The sequence below is a fragment of the Glycine soja genome, chromosome 6, assembly GCF_004193775.1.
Source record: "Glycine soja cultivar W05 chromosome 6, ASM419377v2, whole genome shotgun sequence".
Taxonomy (NCBI): domain Eukaryota; kingdom Viridiplantae; phylum Streptophyta; class Magnoliopsida; order Fabales; family Fabaceae; genus Glycine; species Glycine soja.
The window spans coordinates 37,892,022-37,906,835 of NC_041007.1; the positions used below are offsets into that span (position 1 = coordinate 37,892,022).

The window sequence follows — 14,814 nt, forward strand, 5'->3', positions numbered from 1 at the left end:
TCTTTTTCTTTTTCATTTTTTTGATTTTTTTTCTTTTTCTACTTCTTCTTTTTCTTTTTCTTTTTCTTTTTCTTTTCTTTGTCTTCCTTCATCTTTACTTCTATTTCACTCTCCTTTATTGGTGTCTCTCTCTCCAGTTGGTCATCTTCATCTTCCACAACTTCCTCAAGTTCAACAAAGTCAGAAACGGGTTCAAGTGTCGGCTCGGCTGCCAGCTGTTGTTTATGTTCCTCCACCTTCTTCTCAACTTTTCCTTCATCAACATGGGCTTCCATTCTGCTCCTTGTCATGACAGCTTTGCACTCCTCTTTTGGATTTTTCTCGGTGTTAGCACTAAAGCTGCTTGACGGTCGATCCGTCAACTGTTTAGCCAGTTATCCCACTTGGACTTCCAGATTTTTTATGGCAGACTCTGTACTCTTCTAATTTGACATAGATACCTGCATAAATTGAGCCAGAGTCTCTTCCAGCTTCGTTGTCTGATCATAGAGACTAGGACCTTGTTGTTGCGGCCTTGTGGACGGTCCACCCTGGTTTCTATTGAATTGATTCCCAAGGTGGTTCCTCCATTGTCCCTGTTGTTGGTTGTATTGTTGTCCATGCTAGAATCCAGGAAATCCACCTGCATTAAAATTATTTCTGGGTTGGTTCCCCATGTAATTGACTTCATGCGCTGTTGGTTCTTCATTGGGGAGACAGCGTCCAGAATCGTGAGCTCCACCATAGATGGCACACCCTGCAACCTGCAAAACAGTAGATGGTAAAGATTGTGCATAATGTATTTGATTTGGCAACTTACTTAATGTTTCTGTTAATGCCCCAAGTTGCTTAGACAGTAGCTTATTCTATGCCAATAGAGCATCTTGTGATGTGAGTTCTAGCAAACTTCTCTTTGTTGGAATGCAGACTCTATCTCTCAAAATATCAATGTCACTTGCAGCCATATTTTCAATAAGTTCCATGGCTTCTTCGGGAGTCTTCAACTTTATTTTTCCCCCAGCAAAAGCATCTAACAGCTGCTTGGACTGCAGCCTTAACCCATCTATAAAAATGTTGAGTTGAATCGGTTCTGAGAATCCGTGAGTGGGTGTCTTTCTCAATAGACCACAGAATCTTTCTAAGGCCTCACTTAGGGATTCATCTGGAAATTGGTGAAAAAAAGATACGGTGGTTTTGCCTTCCACAGTCTTAGACTCAGGGAAATACTTCTTCAGAAATTTCTCAACCACTTCATCCCAAGTCTTAAGACTGTTGCCTTTGAATGAATGAAGCCACCTCTTAGCTTCTCCAGACAATGAGAACGAAAACAAGCTCAATCGAATTGCATCTTCAGGCACACCAGCCAATCGAATAGTGTTGCATATTTCAATGTATATGGCTAGGTGCACATATGGGTCTTCATTTGGCAACCCGTGAAACAAATTATTTTTAATTAACTGAATCAATGATGGAGGGTATGTAATGGTCTGAGCTTGAACCTCCGGTTGTGCAATGCTAGTGAAAATTTGTGGTACACTTGAACTTGAATAGTCTTCAAAGATCACTCTCCTTGGCTACTCAGCCATGATAGTGTCTCCTCTAACTCCTGAATGAGATTGCCCTTGAGTAGGAAAACTAGAAGATTCCTCAGAAGATCGAGGTTCTTCTCCTGGAGTTGTTGCTGCTTCTAAGTCCTGCAAAAATTTTCTAATTCTCTCTGCATTTCGTCTCCTGCAAGTAGCATTAATCTTCAAATCTATGGGAATTAAATCACCTGCAGAAGATCTCTTTTGCATACAAAACAAGCAGAACAGCAATTATCCAATTCCAAAGAACAAAAAATCTGTAGTATCTACTATTAACAGAAATAATCAAAGAATCAAAGAAAAAAAATGAATCAATGCCTTAAAACTGAACTAAGCTCTTATAATGAACTAAGTTCCCCAGCAACGGCTCCATAAATACTTGTTCGCTTCCCCACACAGTTCCTTTTTCTTAAATTTTCAAGCACTTATATCAAAGGGGAAGTGATATACCGACAAGCACATCGGGTCGCCAAGTATTTAAAATTACATCGGAGTGATCCGAGTATCGAACTCAGGAAACTTGTTTATTAGACAGAGTTTTATTCAGGAATTAGGCATTGTACAGACAAACATTGATAATTGTGAATAGAAAGAAAAGTAAACTATATTCTATGTTAAAAAGCAGTAAATGCAAGTAATTAAAAGTTGACAACAATAGGTAAAAAGCATTGGGTCTTTCTAACAAACGAGTTGATGAATATGAAAATACTTCTCTAATTGATCATGTTCTTGAAGCCTAAAGTACTAAACCTCGATCCCTCATAAGTTTAGACTATTTTAACTCAAGCTTCATCCTCAGATCCCTCTTGTTGGACTAGGCTTAACTTAAACAACATTATCATCACAACATAATAATAAAACTAAAACCTCACAATCCATCCCTGGTAATGCAGTTATTTAGCACTGCTTCTAACTAGTTCTAAGGCAACAGTACATTTCCCAATGCTAAAGTCACCTAACAATACACACAAGTGGGTGATCAGACCAAGAGCATGTGGTAATTAAGCATTGAAAGAAGCATTGAACACGCAAAACAAAATTAATTAGATATGAGAAGTGTTTACATCAACTATTCATTAGAAATCCCCAACTAGGGTTTTAGCAAACCATGACAAGGAGACCTAAATTACAAATCAGAAAGAAAATGAAGAGCAATTGCTGCTTACACAGGAAGAGGGATTCCTCCTCCTCTTCTTGGCACCTCACAATCACTCAAACACTCTCAAATCACTCTCAAATGGCTCCTTGTTGTTGCTTCCTCCTTTAAGTGTGTAAAATTCCATGCAAGAGCGTAATAATTTCCTTCTTGTTGTCCTTGTTACCCTAATTCTGACAATTCAGGCTTTAAATAGGCTCTAAAATCGCGTCGTCACGCTTAGCGCCACTGTCGCGCTTAGCGCGAGTAAGTGGATTTGGGCTTGGCGCCAATGTTGTGCTGAGCCTGGCAAGAGACGGACGACTCGCTTAGCGAGCTGATCTCGCGCTTAGCGCGCTGCTTCATTTCAGATGCTCTTCCAGATTCCTTCTTCATGCTAAGCGCACCGAAGCCGCGCTAAGCCCACTGAGCTCGCTTAGCGCGACAGTCACTTTGGCACTTCAAGAATTTAGCTCCTTTTTACCTGAAATGGTATAGATTTTAACATTAATTCCAATAAAAGAGACCTTAATGACAGAGATCAAAACACAACAAAGTTTATTTACAATTTCTACAAAAGAACTATAAATTGGGGGAAACTATACATATTTTGAAAAGTTTTCTATACAAAAGTTAGTCGTATAAGACGACTAACAACAACCATGTCATCCACAAATATGTCCACATATATGTTGACAACCATGGTCTACTAGTCGTTGGTATGTTGATGACCATACAAAATGGGTTACAAAATTACTCACTGCTCCTCTCATTTTGAAGAAAGAATAACATCTTTTGTTTTTGTTGAGGATTGTTGTATGGGATAAGAGGTTAATTTAGGTCAAAAGTAAGAATGAGAGGAGCAGTGAGTATAACATAGATGAGAGATGCAAGATAGCATAGCTGGGAGACATGAAGAGTGTAGTGTAAAGGAAAGATATAGAGAGCATAAGCAAGCCCTCAATGTAGAGTGCAATTAAATAAAGAACATAGAAGACAAAAGATGTAATAGAAGATGAAATTGTAGAGAAATGATGACATATAAGCAAATTTGATGGCATGACAAAGTAAAATATAGGGATGTGAAAACTTATGATTGTGTGGCTTAGGATTTATATATTATAAATAGATTGTCATTTTACTACTTCAGATGGTAGGATGTTAGAGGAGCTTGATTTATTCTTGTAAATTGTTTTTACGCATGCTAGTTCTTGATAATAAAAAATTCAAATTTGTACGTACAATAATGTTTCCACATGTTGTAATTGTTTACATCTAAGAGCATCTCCAATGGAGGTGCTTATACATGAATTGTTTAACATTAAATAATGTTATTTAAGTTTTTTTTCTCACCAAAATATATGATGTGAATTTTCTTATATAAACAATCATTGTTTAACAACATTATACCATAAATAACATATTTTTAAGCATCATAAAAGCCACACAATTAATTTAAACAATCACTTTAACAATATTAGCATTTTACAAGCGTTACACACCCCTAACAACCAATCACATTACAACTCTAGAAGAAGCTTTCAACTTGGAGGTATCCTTTAGGCTACCCCCAATGAAACCTCCCAGGCTGGGGTTAGATGCAACCAAATACTACAGGTATCATCATGATATTGGTCATAACACAGAAGACTGCTAGGCCCTAAAGGACAAGATAGAAGAGCTTATACAAGTTGGGTACCCAGCCCAATTTGTCAAAAGGTCGAAAAACCACCAAGTAAGAGCAAGACCTATAGGACACCTAGAGGAGTAGCATAGGAATCACAAAGCAGATAAAAGAAGAGATACAGTGAAAGACCGAGGAAGATAGAGACACTAGTGTTAGATCAAGTTGCCTCGGAATAATTAAAAAGGGGGTTGAATTAATTATTAATGTGCCTTGACTAATTAAAATTTATCCTTCTTAATGTTACTAGATTCAATTAGGCTTTTACTACTAAGTTAAGAAAGTAAAGAACAATAACTTAACCAAAAGTAAAGAGGCAATTAAAAGTACACAGCGGAAATTAAAGAGTGTAGGGAAGAAGAAGACAAACACAAGATTTATACTAGTTCAGCCACAATCCGTGCCTACATCCAGTCCCCAAGCAACCAACGGTTCTTGAGATTTCTTTCAACCTTGTAAAATCCTTTACAAGCCAAAGATCCACAAGGGATGTACCCTCCCTTGCTCTCTTTGAACAACCAAGTGGATGTATCCTCCACTTGAACTGATCCACAAGAGATGTACCCTCTCTTGTTCTCAGTACAACAACCCAAGTAGATGTACCCTCTACTTGTGCCACAAAGGATGTACCCTCCAATGTGTTAAGACAAAGGATTCTCAGGCGGTTAGTCTTTTGAATCTTTGTAAGTGGAAACAAAAGATATCTCAGGCGGTTAGTCCTTTGAAATCTTTTGTTTAAGGGGAAGAGAAGAATCAAAAGAATTCTCAGGTGGTTAGTCCTTTGAATTCTCTTGGAAAGAGAGAAGGGAGACACAAAAGAATTCAAGCGGTTAGTCCTTCTATTCTTTTGGCAAAGGGAGAAGTGAATGAAGAAGAAGAATAACACAAGTTTTGAACAATGAACTTTTCTAGGAAGAGAAAGTATTGAACAAAAACTCTTAGAAAGAAGTTGAGAAATGAATCAAAAATTTCTATAAAAAAAACTTGTTATAAAATTCATGCCATGGTCACATATTTATAATCATTTGATGACTCAAGTTAAAGTTTGTGACTCTTGGCAATTTCTTTAAAACTAGTCACCTTTTAAAAATTGTGACTCTTTGGAAAACTAGTCACTTAAAAAGTTGTGACTTTTGAAAAAAATTTCAGAAACAAGTTACTTTAAGAATTGTGACTTTTGGAAATTTATTTTTCGAAATCAGTCACTGGTAATCGATTACACATCAAAAGATGTGACTCTTCATGTTTAAATTTGAAAATCCAAACGTTTAGAAACTCTGGTAATTGATTACAAGTATTGTGTAATCGATTACACAAGTTTAAAATGATTTGAAAATGTTTTATCACTAGTTGTGACTCTTGAAATTTGAAATCTAACGTTTTAAAACATTGGTAATCGATTACATGCTCATGGTAATCGATTACAGCTTTGTAAATCAGTTTTGAAAACAATGCTGGCTACTGGTAATCGATTACCAGAGAGTAAAACTATTTGGTAAAAGATTTTGTAAAAATTTCTTGTGCTACTCAATATTTTGAAAAACTTTTTTTGTACTTATCTTAATTGAGTCTTCTCTTGATTCTTGAATCTTGATCTTGATTGTTCTTGAATCTTGATTCTTGAAACTTGATTCTTGAATCTTTGGAATTTGCTTAACTCTTGATTCTTTGGCATCATTAAAATAATCTTGGAAGTCATTGCTTCCACATCTAGCAACAGCGGCATGAGTGACAACCGCCACAAGAACAAGAACCCCCCTAGCATATTAGAGGTGTAATCAACACCATTGCAGGAGGATTTTCCTATGAAGGACAATCCAGCCAGACCTAAAAATGTCATCTTCACGCCATTTGAGACATCGACATCAATTTTATTAACACACCATTACAGCAAAGTCTCCCTCCTATCACTTTCACGGATAGGGACTTCAATAGTATCTACCCCGTCAACCAGGATGACCCTATGGTTGTCTCTATTATCATTGCAAACTTCATGGTGTCTAAGGTCTTCATCGACCAGGGCAATTCCACTGACATCCTGTATTGCAAAACTTTTTAAAGACTCGAGGTCTCCCCCGACACTGTCCACCCTCACGCCGGTCCATTCCTCGGCTTTGCAAGCGAGAGAGTATAGACTAGAGGCTTCATGGACTTAATGATCACCTTTGGTCAAGGCAAGCTCTCCTGGAGCTTCACCATCAGTTATTTACTTGTTGATGCAGACACATCATATTTTGCTTTGATCGGCAGGAAGACACTTAATGAGCTTGGAGCCATAGTCTCCATGCCCCATTTGAAAATGAAATTCCCTACCCTAATCGGGGAGATTGTAACCGTCAAGGTAGACCAAAAGCAAGCACGAAAATATTATGTAGAGAGCCTAAAGGTAGCACCATATCCTCCCCCCAGGGAGCTTGCCAAGCCTCACCCCATAGCGACTAAAGGTACTCAAGTCATGAGCGTGGACGAAGGGCCTCCAATCCAAGCCCTGTCCGTCTACCAAGCAAACTTGGATGATGAATTTGATGTAGATCCATGAGACAACACCTTTGACAAAGGCTCAAAACCCATAGAAGAGCTTGTCAAGTTGCAGCTTGGACCTAAACCTCAACAGTGTATGCAGCTTAGTAGGGACAACACAACAAAGACTTGCCCTGTGTTTAGTCATAAACTTAAGTATTATTTGCAATATAGACATCCTCCGCTTCACAATGACCTACAAAAGGTCCATCTTTGTCGCACACAAAATAGTAATCTTGTTTGGGCTGCATCTCATTGCGAATACAATGCATTGTCCAAGGCCATTGGTGTAGACAAAACCATGTCAACAAATATTCTATTATTTCTCAAATAATTGTCTATATATTACAAACTTGTTTATAATATTTAAAGTAAACATCCAATACGCCATAGTGGTTCTTCCTATGAAATCTAAAGCTTTCTACATCGGATGTTTTTAAGTTTTATAAAATATGTTGCCCATTTCTTCCGAATTGTTGTCATGGTCTCGATGTCTAATGGCGTCCCATCAAGAAACCACTACAAATTATCAAATATACAAATTAGTGAGTTACATGTAAAGTGATTAACAAGTGATAGTCAAATGTTTAATAATTTTATTGAAAAACAAAATATAACATTGTCCAATCATTCTTCAATCCCCCGGTTACTATGTTCCGCATCCAATGCATGACATAATAACCATACTCATAGCCTCCGCTTTGAACATGACTCTACATTGAATATGAAAAATAATTGAATGTAACAATTATGAAGTTAGAAAACATGAGCATTCCCATAATGACATTCATTATATGACTAACCTTTACTTCAATCCACTAAGATGCAGCTTGATTTGTTTTACCATCCAAAGTAGTCTTTAATGTCTTCATTGCACTGCTTTAAACAAAAGATGAATGTATATAAATATAAAAAAACTATTTATATTTCCACGGTTAATATATATTAAATTAGTTATCATATAAAACTTTACTTGTTAATTGCAGCTTTGATATGACTATTAGACTTCTTACACAACAAACAAAACCAGATGACAATGTCCTTCGTAGGACACAACACAACTAGCTGCCAATGGCCCCTAAATTCGACAATAATTAGCTATGTATAACACAAACATACTTAACATACATTTCATAGTTTTTACTTACTGATTCAAGTAAGCTCCTAGGTAGATCTCTATTTGGGATTCCTTAACCCATGTTTCAATGTAATTTTGACATTCAACACGTCTATCATTTGCATTGTGTATGGACTAAGGCTCAAGGAATCCATTAACTGAACCATGACCCAAGCTTGAACTCCACTCTTCCATAAACCTATTTTGAACATGTAAAATGAAAAATAAAAATGATGAATATCATCACGAATATCAATAATTATTGAATGATACACAAACATACTTACATAATCCCCAACTACAATATAGCTATGTTCAAACATTTGTGGTATGATGTCAGATCATGTGTTTTTATGGTATGATGCACAATGCTGCAAGCAGATAATGGAAGCGATTAAAAAAATAAAAGTCATCAATGACATGAGTACCAGGTAAAATAATCCAGAGCTTACATTTAAATTCTTTGCTCAAACTCTAGATGATGAGGAAGTAGTGATAAAAGAGTGCGGTTTTCAATGGATATATCCCTTTGAAGATGCAAGAGAAGTAGGGCAATTCATGAATTAGAGGCTAATGCAATAACAATTCCTCCAACAAAGAAACTCAAGCAACATGGCTTTGGAAGTACTCCATCCAATATAAAAGCAAAAGAAACGGAAGTGAAGGTAATCTTGCTAGCATGGATTAGTACAAAGTTTATGCACTCTGGTATTTTCTGCTACTACATAATATATATGTTAATAACAATTATTTCCTGTGCAAAATATTTGGTTTTTGAGAAGCCATTTTTTTGAAGAACTCTTGCACGTTGAATTTGGAGGAAAACTCATACAATGAAGAGGTGAAATTTCGGTAGACCTGTTTTAAAGAAGGACAAGCATGCAAATCCGCTACTACCATGATAATTTGCATGAGCTCTTCTAACTTTATATTTTATTGTTCCAATTTTTTTTTTATACTTAGTCAATAAGTGATTCCTACGCTTAAAGAGCAAATAGTTTGTAATCCAAGGTTGCTGGAATCTTGGTAACATCATTTTTTGTTAGAATGGATATTACTTTTTATATTTTGCATATAATAAATCTATTTGCTATGTAAATTTTATGTTTTCTTATGTACAATAAGTTTAGTCAACCTATAGTAAGTTAAATTTTATATATCAGGTCGGTGTTATCCATACTTTTTTGTTTGTAATAGTGTATTTTTGACCAAAAAGAAGTCCAAGTCGAGTATGTATTATGAAAATTTTGGAACATTGAATACACTCTCATTACACCTCCAAGAGAAATTAACTTTTCACCGATTGTAATGTCATTGTTAGCGGTTATTTGTATTTCTAACATTTGTCTCTTGAATACTTCAACTATTAATTTGAGAAAGAAAAAACATTATTAAATTTATAAAGATGACTTACCGGTAATAGAAGCATGAGTTTTGTAAAGACGGTCCAAATGCACTAATTACTTACTCCCCTCCCCTCATATTCTGTCCTCAACACGCCCCCTCCATAAATTGTCAAAAAAAACATTAGTTGCTGCCGTCCAAATGCAATAAATTGTCAAAAAAAAAATAGATACAATAGAGTGAAAAGAATGGCACTGTTTTTTTTAATTCTTACGTTTATACAATAAAACATTAAACATGCATTTTAGTTTGCTTATAAGACTGTTTTCAAAGAATGAAAGAAAAAAAAATAATTGAGAAATCTTCAGGGCCTATTCCGGATCCCTTGGTAGTAGCTTCAGCTAGCTTCGTCTTCTTTTGTTGGGAAAAGGAAATAGCTCAAATTACTTTTGGTTGACGTCATGGCTTACGATTACGAATGTCGAGTCCCCAGAGTCAAAATTCGTTCACTCGATCTCATCAAGCTTTTGAAAAAAGAAAAAAACAAAGGAAGCACTCATCAAGGTGGCAGCAACGTTACTCTCAATAAAATACAAATTAAATAGATATGGAAAATCAATTATCGTCATCAACATGAAGTATGATTTTAGATCTCAATTCTCAACATGAGTTATCTTTTAACTTTGATTGCTTATACTAATATTATTTAGTTTAATTTGTTTATGAATTTAATTTATTTATTATTTTGCTGAAAATAAAATATTCTTATGATCTAAAGTGATGAGACTAATAGCATGCTCAAGAAATCTAATTAAGTGCAGGACCTTGTTGATTTTATGATTTTAATTAAATACCTGACATAGTAAAAGATTTTTACATCTACATCTAATCACTAATTGTCACTTGTGGTAAGTATATTTTGAAAGCATAATTCTTTATTAGTTGATAATAAGATATAGAAATTAAAATCTCTGAAAGAAATAATACCTTACATAATTGATAGTATGTTATATAGTTGGATGTAGGAAAATGCTCTACCATTATCAATGTACATAATGCTCACATTCTAAGTCCTATAAAAGAGTTTCATGAGTCTTTAGTTTCACTCCATCATTCTTCTACAGAGAAATCTTCTTACCCTGATCATGGAATCTCTAGCATTGTCATTTCTCCACATTACATTGTTTCTTTTCACCATAATCTCCCTTAACAGTTTTTCATCTTATGCTTCTCAACTCACTTACACAGATCACTGTGCTTCCATGGTTCCAAACTCAAACCCCAATGAGTCCAAGTTCAAAGACTTCCCACATGGTAGATTCCAAGTTGGTTACTACCTTGGTGGTGACAAAATTGTTGGTGCTGACACCTTCCAGAAACTGAGACAGAAACAAGTTACCCTTCGAATCAAGAGTGTGTATGAAACTGATGTCTTTGGCATACACAAAGTTGGAGCTACCTTGTTAGTAACAACTGCCAGTTCCTATTACCGTGTGGGAAACTTCACACGTGGCAAAAGATTAAAGAACCGCAAGCGTTTTCCAAGTTCAATAATGTTTAGTCTTGATGGGTTTTGGTCAGAATATTCAGGCAAGATTTGCATGGTTGGAACAGGAAGTGGCTATAACATGCAACTTTTGGAGGTTGTTCTCAAGCTTTACAATGTCGTCAATTCGAGTAATACTATTTCTACCTTGGCTATTGGAAGCTTGGAGAGCTTGAGTTCTAAGAATGAGGTGAGTTATTTTGAACCCATTTCTCTGTTTATTTTTCCTAGAGTGGATTATGAATATAGTTTGGATACTATAGAAGCAAAAACTGAGTTCTCTAATGAAGGTGAAGTAGTACCGGGTTTATCCATTAATCCGGTTAGTTTTTGTGCAAACATTTTTCCAATGATTAATGGTAAATATGATTTGCAATACCAAAGTGAATGCAATTCTGCAAAGTATTGCAGTCCTGTTAATGGTAAATATGATTTCCAATTGCCTTATATTGTGTCTTTGAAAGAATTGGTTTGTTTAGATGTTAAGCAAAGGGTGAGAGTATTGATTGGATTTCGCAATAGTGGTGATAGATGGTCTTTCAATCCTAATACTACATTAGTTGGAGAAGGGTGGTGGGATGAGGAAAAGAACCAATTGTCTATAGTTGGTTGCCATTTCTTGGGAATGGAAAAATCAATGACTAGTGTTTATGTGGGTGATTGCTCAACAAGAATGATCTTGAGGTTTCCAAAGATTTGGTCAATCAAAGATGCAAGTAGCATTGTGGGCCAAATTTGGAGCAACAAAACTGTAGGGGATTCAGGTTATTTCAAGAGAATGGTTTTAAGAAAATTTGAGGACCAAAGAGTTCAAATTTCTGGCACAAAGTATGAGTATAGCCAGCTTGACAAAGTGAGAAAGGTGTCCCCAAGACACGAACAGTTGAAGAACAAGGGAATAAGGTACCCTGATGTTTATTCTTCTGACATGAGATTTGACATCTCAGTTAGAATCTCTAAGAGGAGAGTTGCATGGGGTTATTCTGTTCCATTGGTTGTTAATGATCAGATCCAACAGTTGAACTTAGAAGAAACCTTTCCTTCTAATTCCAGCAACACACTCCCATCCATTTCTCCAAACTCTAGCAGCACTGGCTTGTACAATGTTAGCTACAAAATCAACATCAAGCTACTACCTAATGTCAAGTTAGGTGAAGAGAAGTCTATGTTAAACACAACAACAAATGTAACTGAGCCAGTGAATGTTTCAGCTGAGGGAATTTATGATGCTGAAGCTGGAATCTTATGTATGGTAGGTTGCAGAAACCTTGGCTCAAAGAACCAAATTCCATCATCAAATTCTCTGGATTGTGAGGTTATAGTCAAGTTTCAGTTCCCCCCGCTTGATGCAAAGAACAATGGAGGTTACATTAAAGGAAGTATTGAAAGCGTGCGCAAAAATTCAGACCCTCTTTACTTCAAACAGTTGGATGTGATTTCAGCTGCATTTTACACAGCAGAAGCATCACAAATATCGAAGAAAGTAGATATGGAGGTCATAATGATTCTGCTTTGCACCACACTAGCATGTGTTTTTGTGGGTTTGCAACTCTACCATGTGAAAAGAAATCCTGACATGCTTCCCTTAATCTCCTTTGTCATGTCATTGATTTTGACTTTGGGAAATATGGTACCTCTTGTTCTGAATTTTGAATCCCTTTTTGCACAAAATCATGACAAGAAAAGAATTTTGCTTGGAAGTGAATGGCTTGAAGTGAATGAAATTGCTGTAAGGCTAATTGTAATGGTGGCTTTCTTGTTGCAATTCCGTCTCTTGCAGCTAACTTGGTCAGCAAGAAAGGTTTATACAAAACAAAAGGACCTTTGGATTGCTGAGAAGAAGGTTTTGTACGTGATTTTAACCCTATATGCAGCAGGTTTCTTGATTGCATTGCTTGTACACCAAAGCAATACCTTGCAGGGTGATGTGGTGTATTCATCTAGCCTTTCACAACAACACTCACTTTGGGAGGACTTGAAATCTTTTTCAGGTTTGGTGCTAGATGGCTTTCTCTTGCCTCAAATTTTGCTTAATTTGTTCATGAATTCCAAAGGGAATGCTCTTTCTTGTTCATTTTACTTTGGAATCAGTTTGGTCAGACTAATTCCTCATGCATATGATCTCTTTGAGGCTCTTGTATATGTTGATGGTTCATCCTTATATGAGGATGAGATTGCAGACTATTACTCCACTGCTTGGGATATAATCATTCCTTTGGTAAGCCTGATGTTTGCTGCAATTATCCATTTGCAACAACAGTTTGGCGGTTGCAGCATTCTTTCTTGGAGAATCAATACCAAGGGTGTAGAAGAATATAAAAAAGTGCCTGTGGTAACTGAAGCATAGATCCAAAGAAATGTGGTGTGCTATATGCTGATGCTGAGAAAACAGAATGACTCACCCTTTGGCATATCTTTTTCCTCTTCTATAAGCAACAAAATTTGTAGCATTTCAGATTTTCATCAATGATTTCCAATCTATTAATTGCCATGTTACTACTATTAATGATGTGTAGACTCAATTATGGATGTTGAATCCTGGATTCAAAAGCACACTAGGATTACTTTTTGTCAAGGAAAATTTTGATTGGGAATAGCCTCTGAATGCTGAAGTTCTCTCTTTCTCTAGGATTATTTATAGCTACAACTGCATTGCTGCATCAAATGTTTGGTTTTTTTTGTTAATTTTTTTAATCTAGATATCAAAATCGCCATTTCCCTAAGAACAATAAACAAGGAATCGAAAGTAATAGTTTTTATTAATTAAGAAGCGTGGTATTTAATGTTATTGTCACATTTCACTGTAATTTTTAATAAGAAAAACTTATTTGTTAATTTCTTAACTACTGGCTTAAGTTAGGAAAACCGAAATTGATGTGTTCCTTTTGTTGTGACTGTGAGTCATATAATTTAGTACAGTTTTGTCTCACAACTACGTATATCTACGTTGTCTAGAACCAACTTGAGCGAGTGGTATGTCCTTAAAAACTAGAGTAAAACAAATTGTTGTATAAAATAACCTCATCCATGATTTGGCACTTTTCAAATCAGTGTATCACTTTTGTGGATGGAGCCATGGACAAAAGTTATTGCTTATATGAATAAAGGAGTTATAAGATTGGTTTGATGGTAAAAGAAGAAGGATGGAAGGAAAAGATTATATGTTAGATTATTTTCATAAAAAACTAATAATTAATAAGTAACATTCAATAAAAAAAAACTCGTAAGAACAAAATTAATGTAACATGAATACATGACAGGTTAAATAAATGCCAGAGTCAAGTAAATTTTGTAATTATATTAAACGAGTAAGTCAAAGACCTCAATACATAATATATTAATTTAATTAATTTATCCCTAAACAAAAGATATAAATTTTAAAAAAATCCGTACCCCTTTTATATTTCTATTGTTTTGGGCCAATCCTTCTTAAGCTTTTTATTCTGGTCCAGTAGTCCATGTAGTTAGGGCTACTATTCTCACTCCACAATTGCTATTTACACATTTAAGTTTTCAAATTTTTGGAAAAGTATAAAACTTCCCTTCCCCTTCCCTATTCCCACCCCAGCCGGTCTCCTTTTCCCTTCCCGTTCCCTCTTCCCACCCCACTCAGTATCCTTTCCTTCTCACCCTCTACTTCCCTTCTCCTTCCCCCTCATAAGTTAATTTTTTCCCATCAAATAACAAATGAAAACATGATTTCGTTATTATTGATACAAGACAAAATTATATTTCTATTGTGTATGTTTTAAAACACACAGCAGAAATACATTTTCACTTTTGTCTCTCTTGAGATGCACAATGAAAATTCCATTGCGTTTTTTTTTACATTTTGTTGTTGTCTCGGTTGAGATACACAACAAAAATGTATTTCCATTATGTATTTCCATTTTATTTTATTTT

At 35.6% G+C, this 14,814-nt stretch overlaps 1 protein-coding gene across 1 annotated transcript; it reads left to right on the top strand.

The window, feature by feature from the left end:
* Positions 1-10,510: 10,510 nt before the first annotated feature.
* On the top strand, positions 10,511-13,258 carry LOC114416189. Its single transcript, XM_028381055.1, has one exon. It carries the CDS (start codon positions 10,511-10,513, stop codon positions 13,256-13,258), a length of 2,748 nt encoding a protein of 915 aa, XP_028236856.1.
* The last annotated feature ends 1,556 nt before the right edge of the window (positions 13,259-14,814 follow it).

Bases quoted from the DNA above. Each gene is read 5' to 3' on its own strand.
- LOC114416189 (XM_028381055.1), top strand. From the start codon at position 10,511: ATGGAATCTCTAGCATTGTCATTTCTCCACATTACATTGTTTCTTTTC.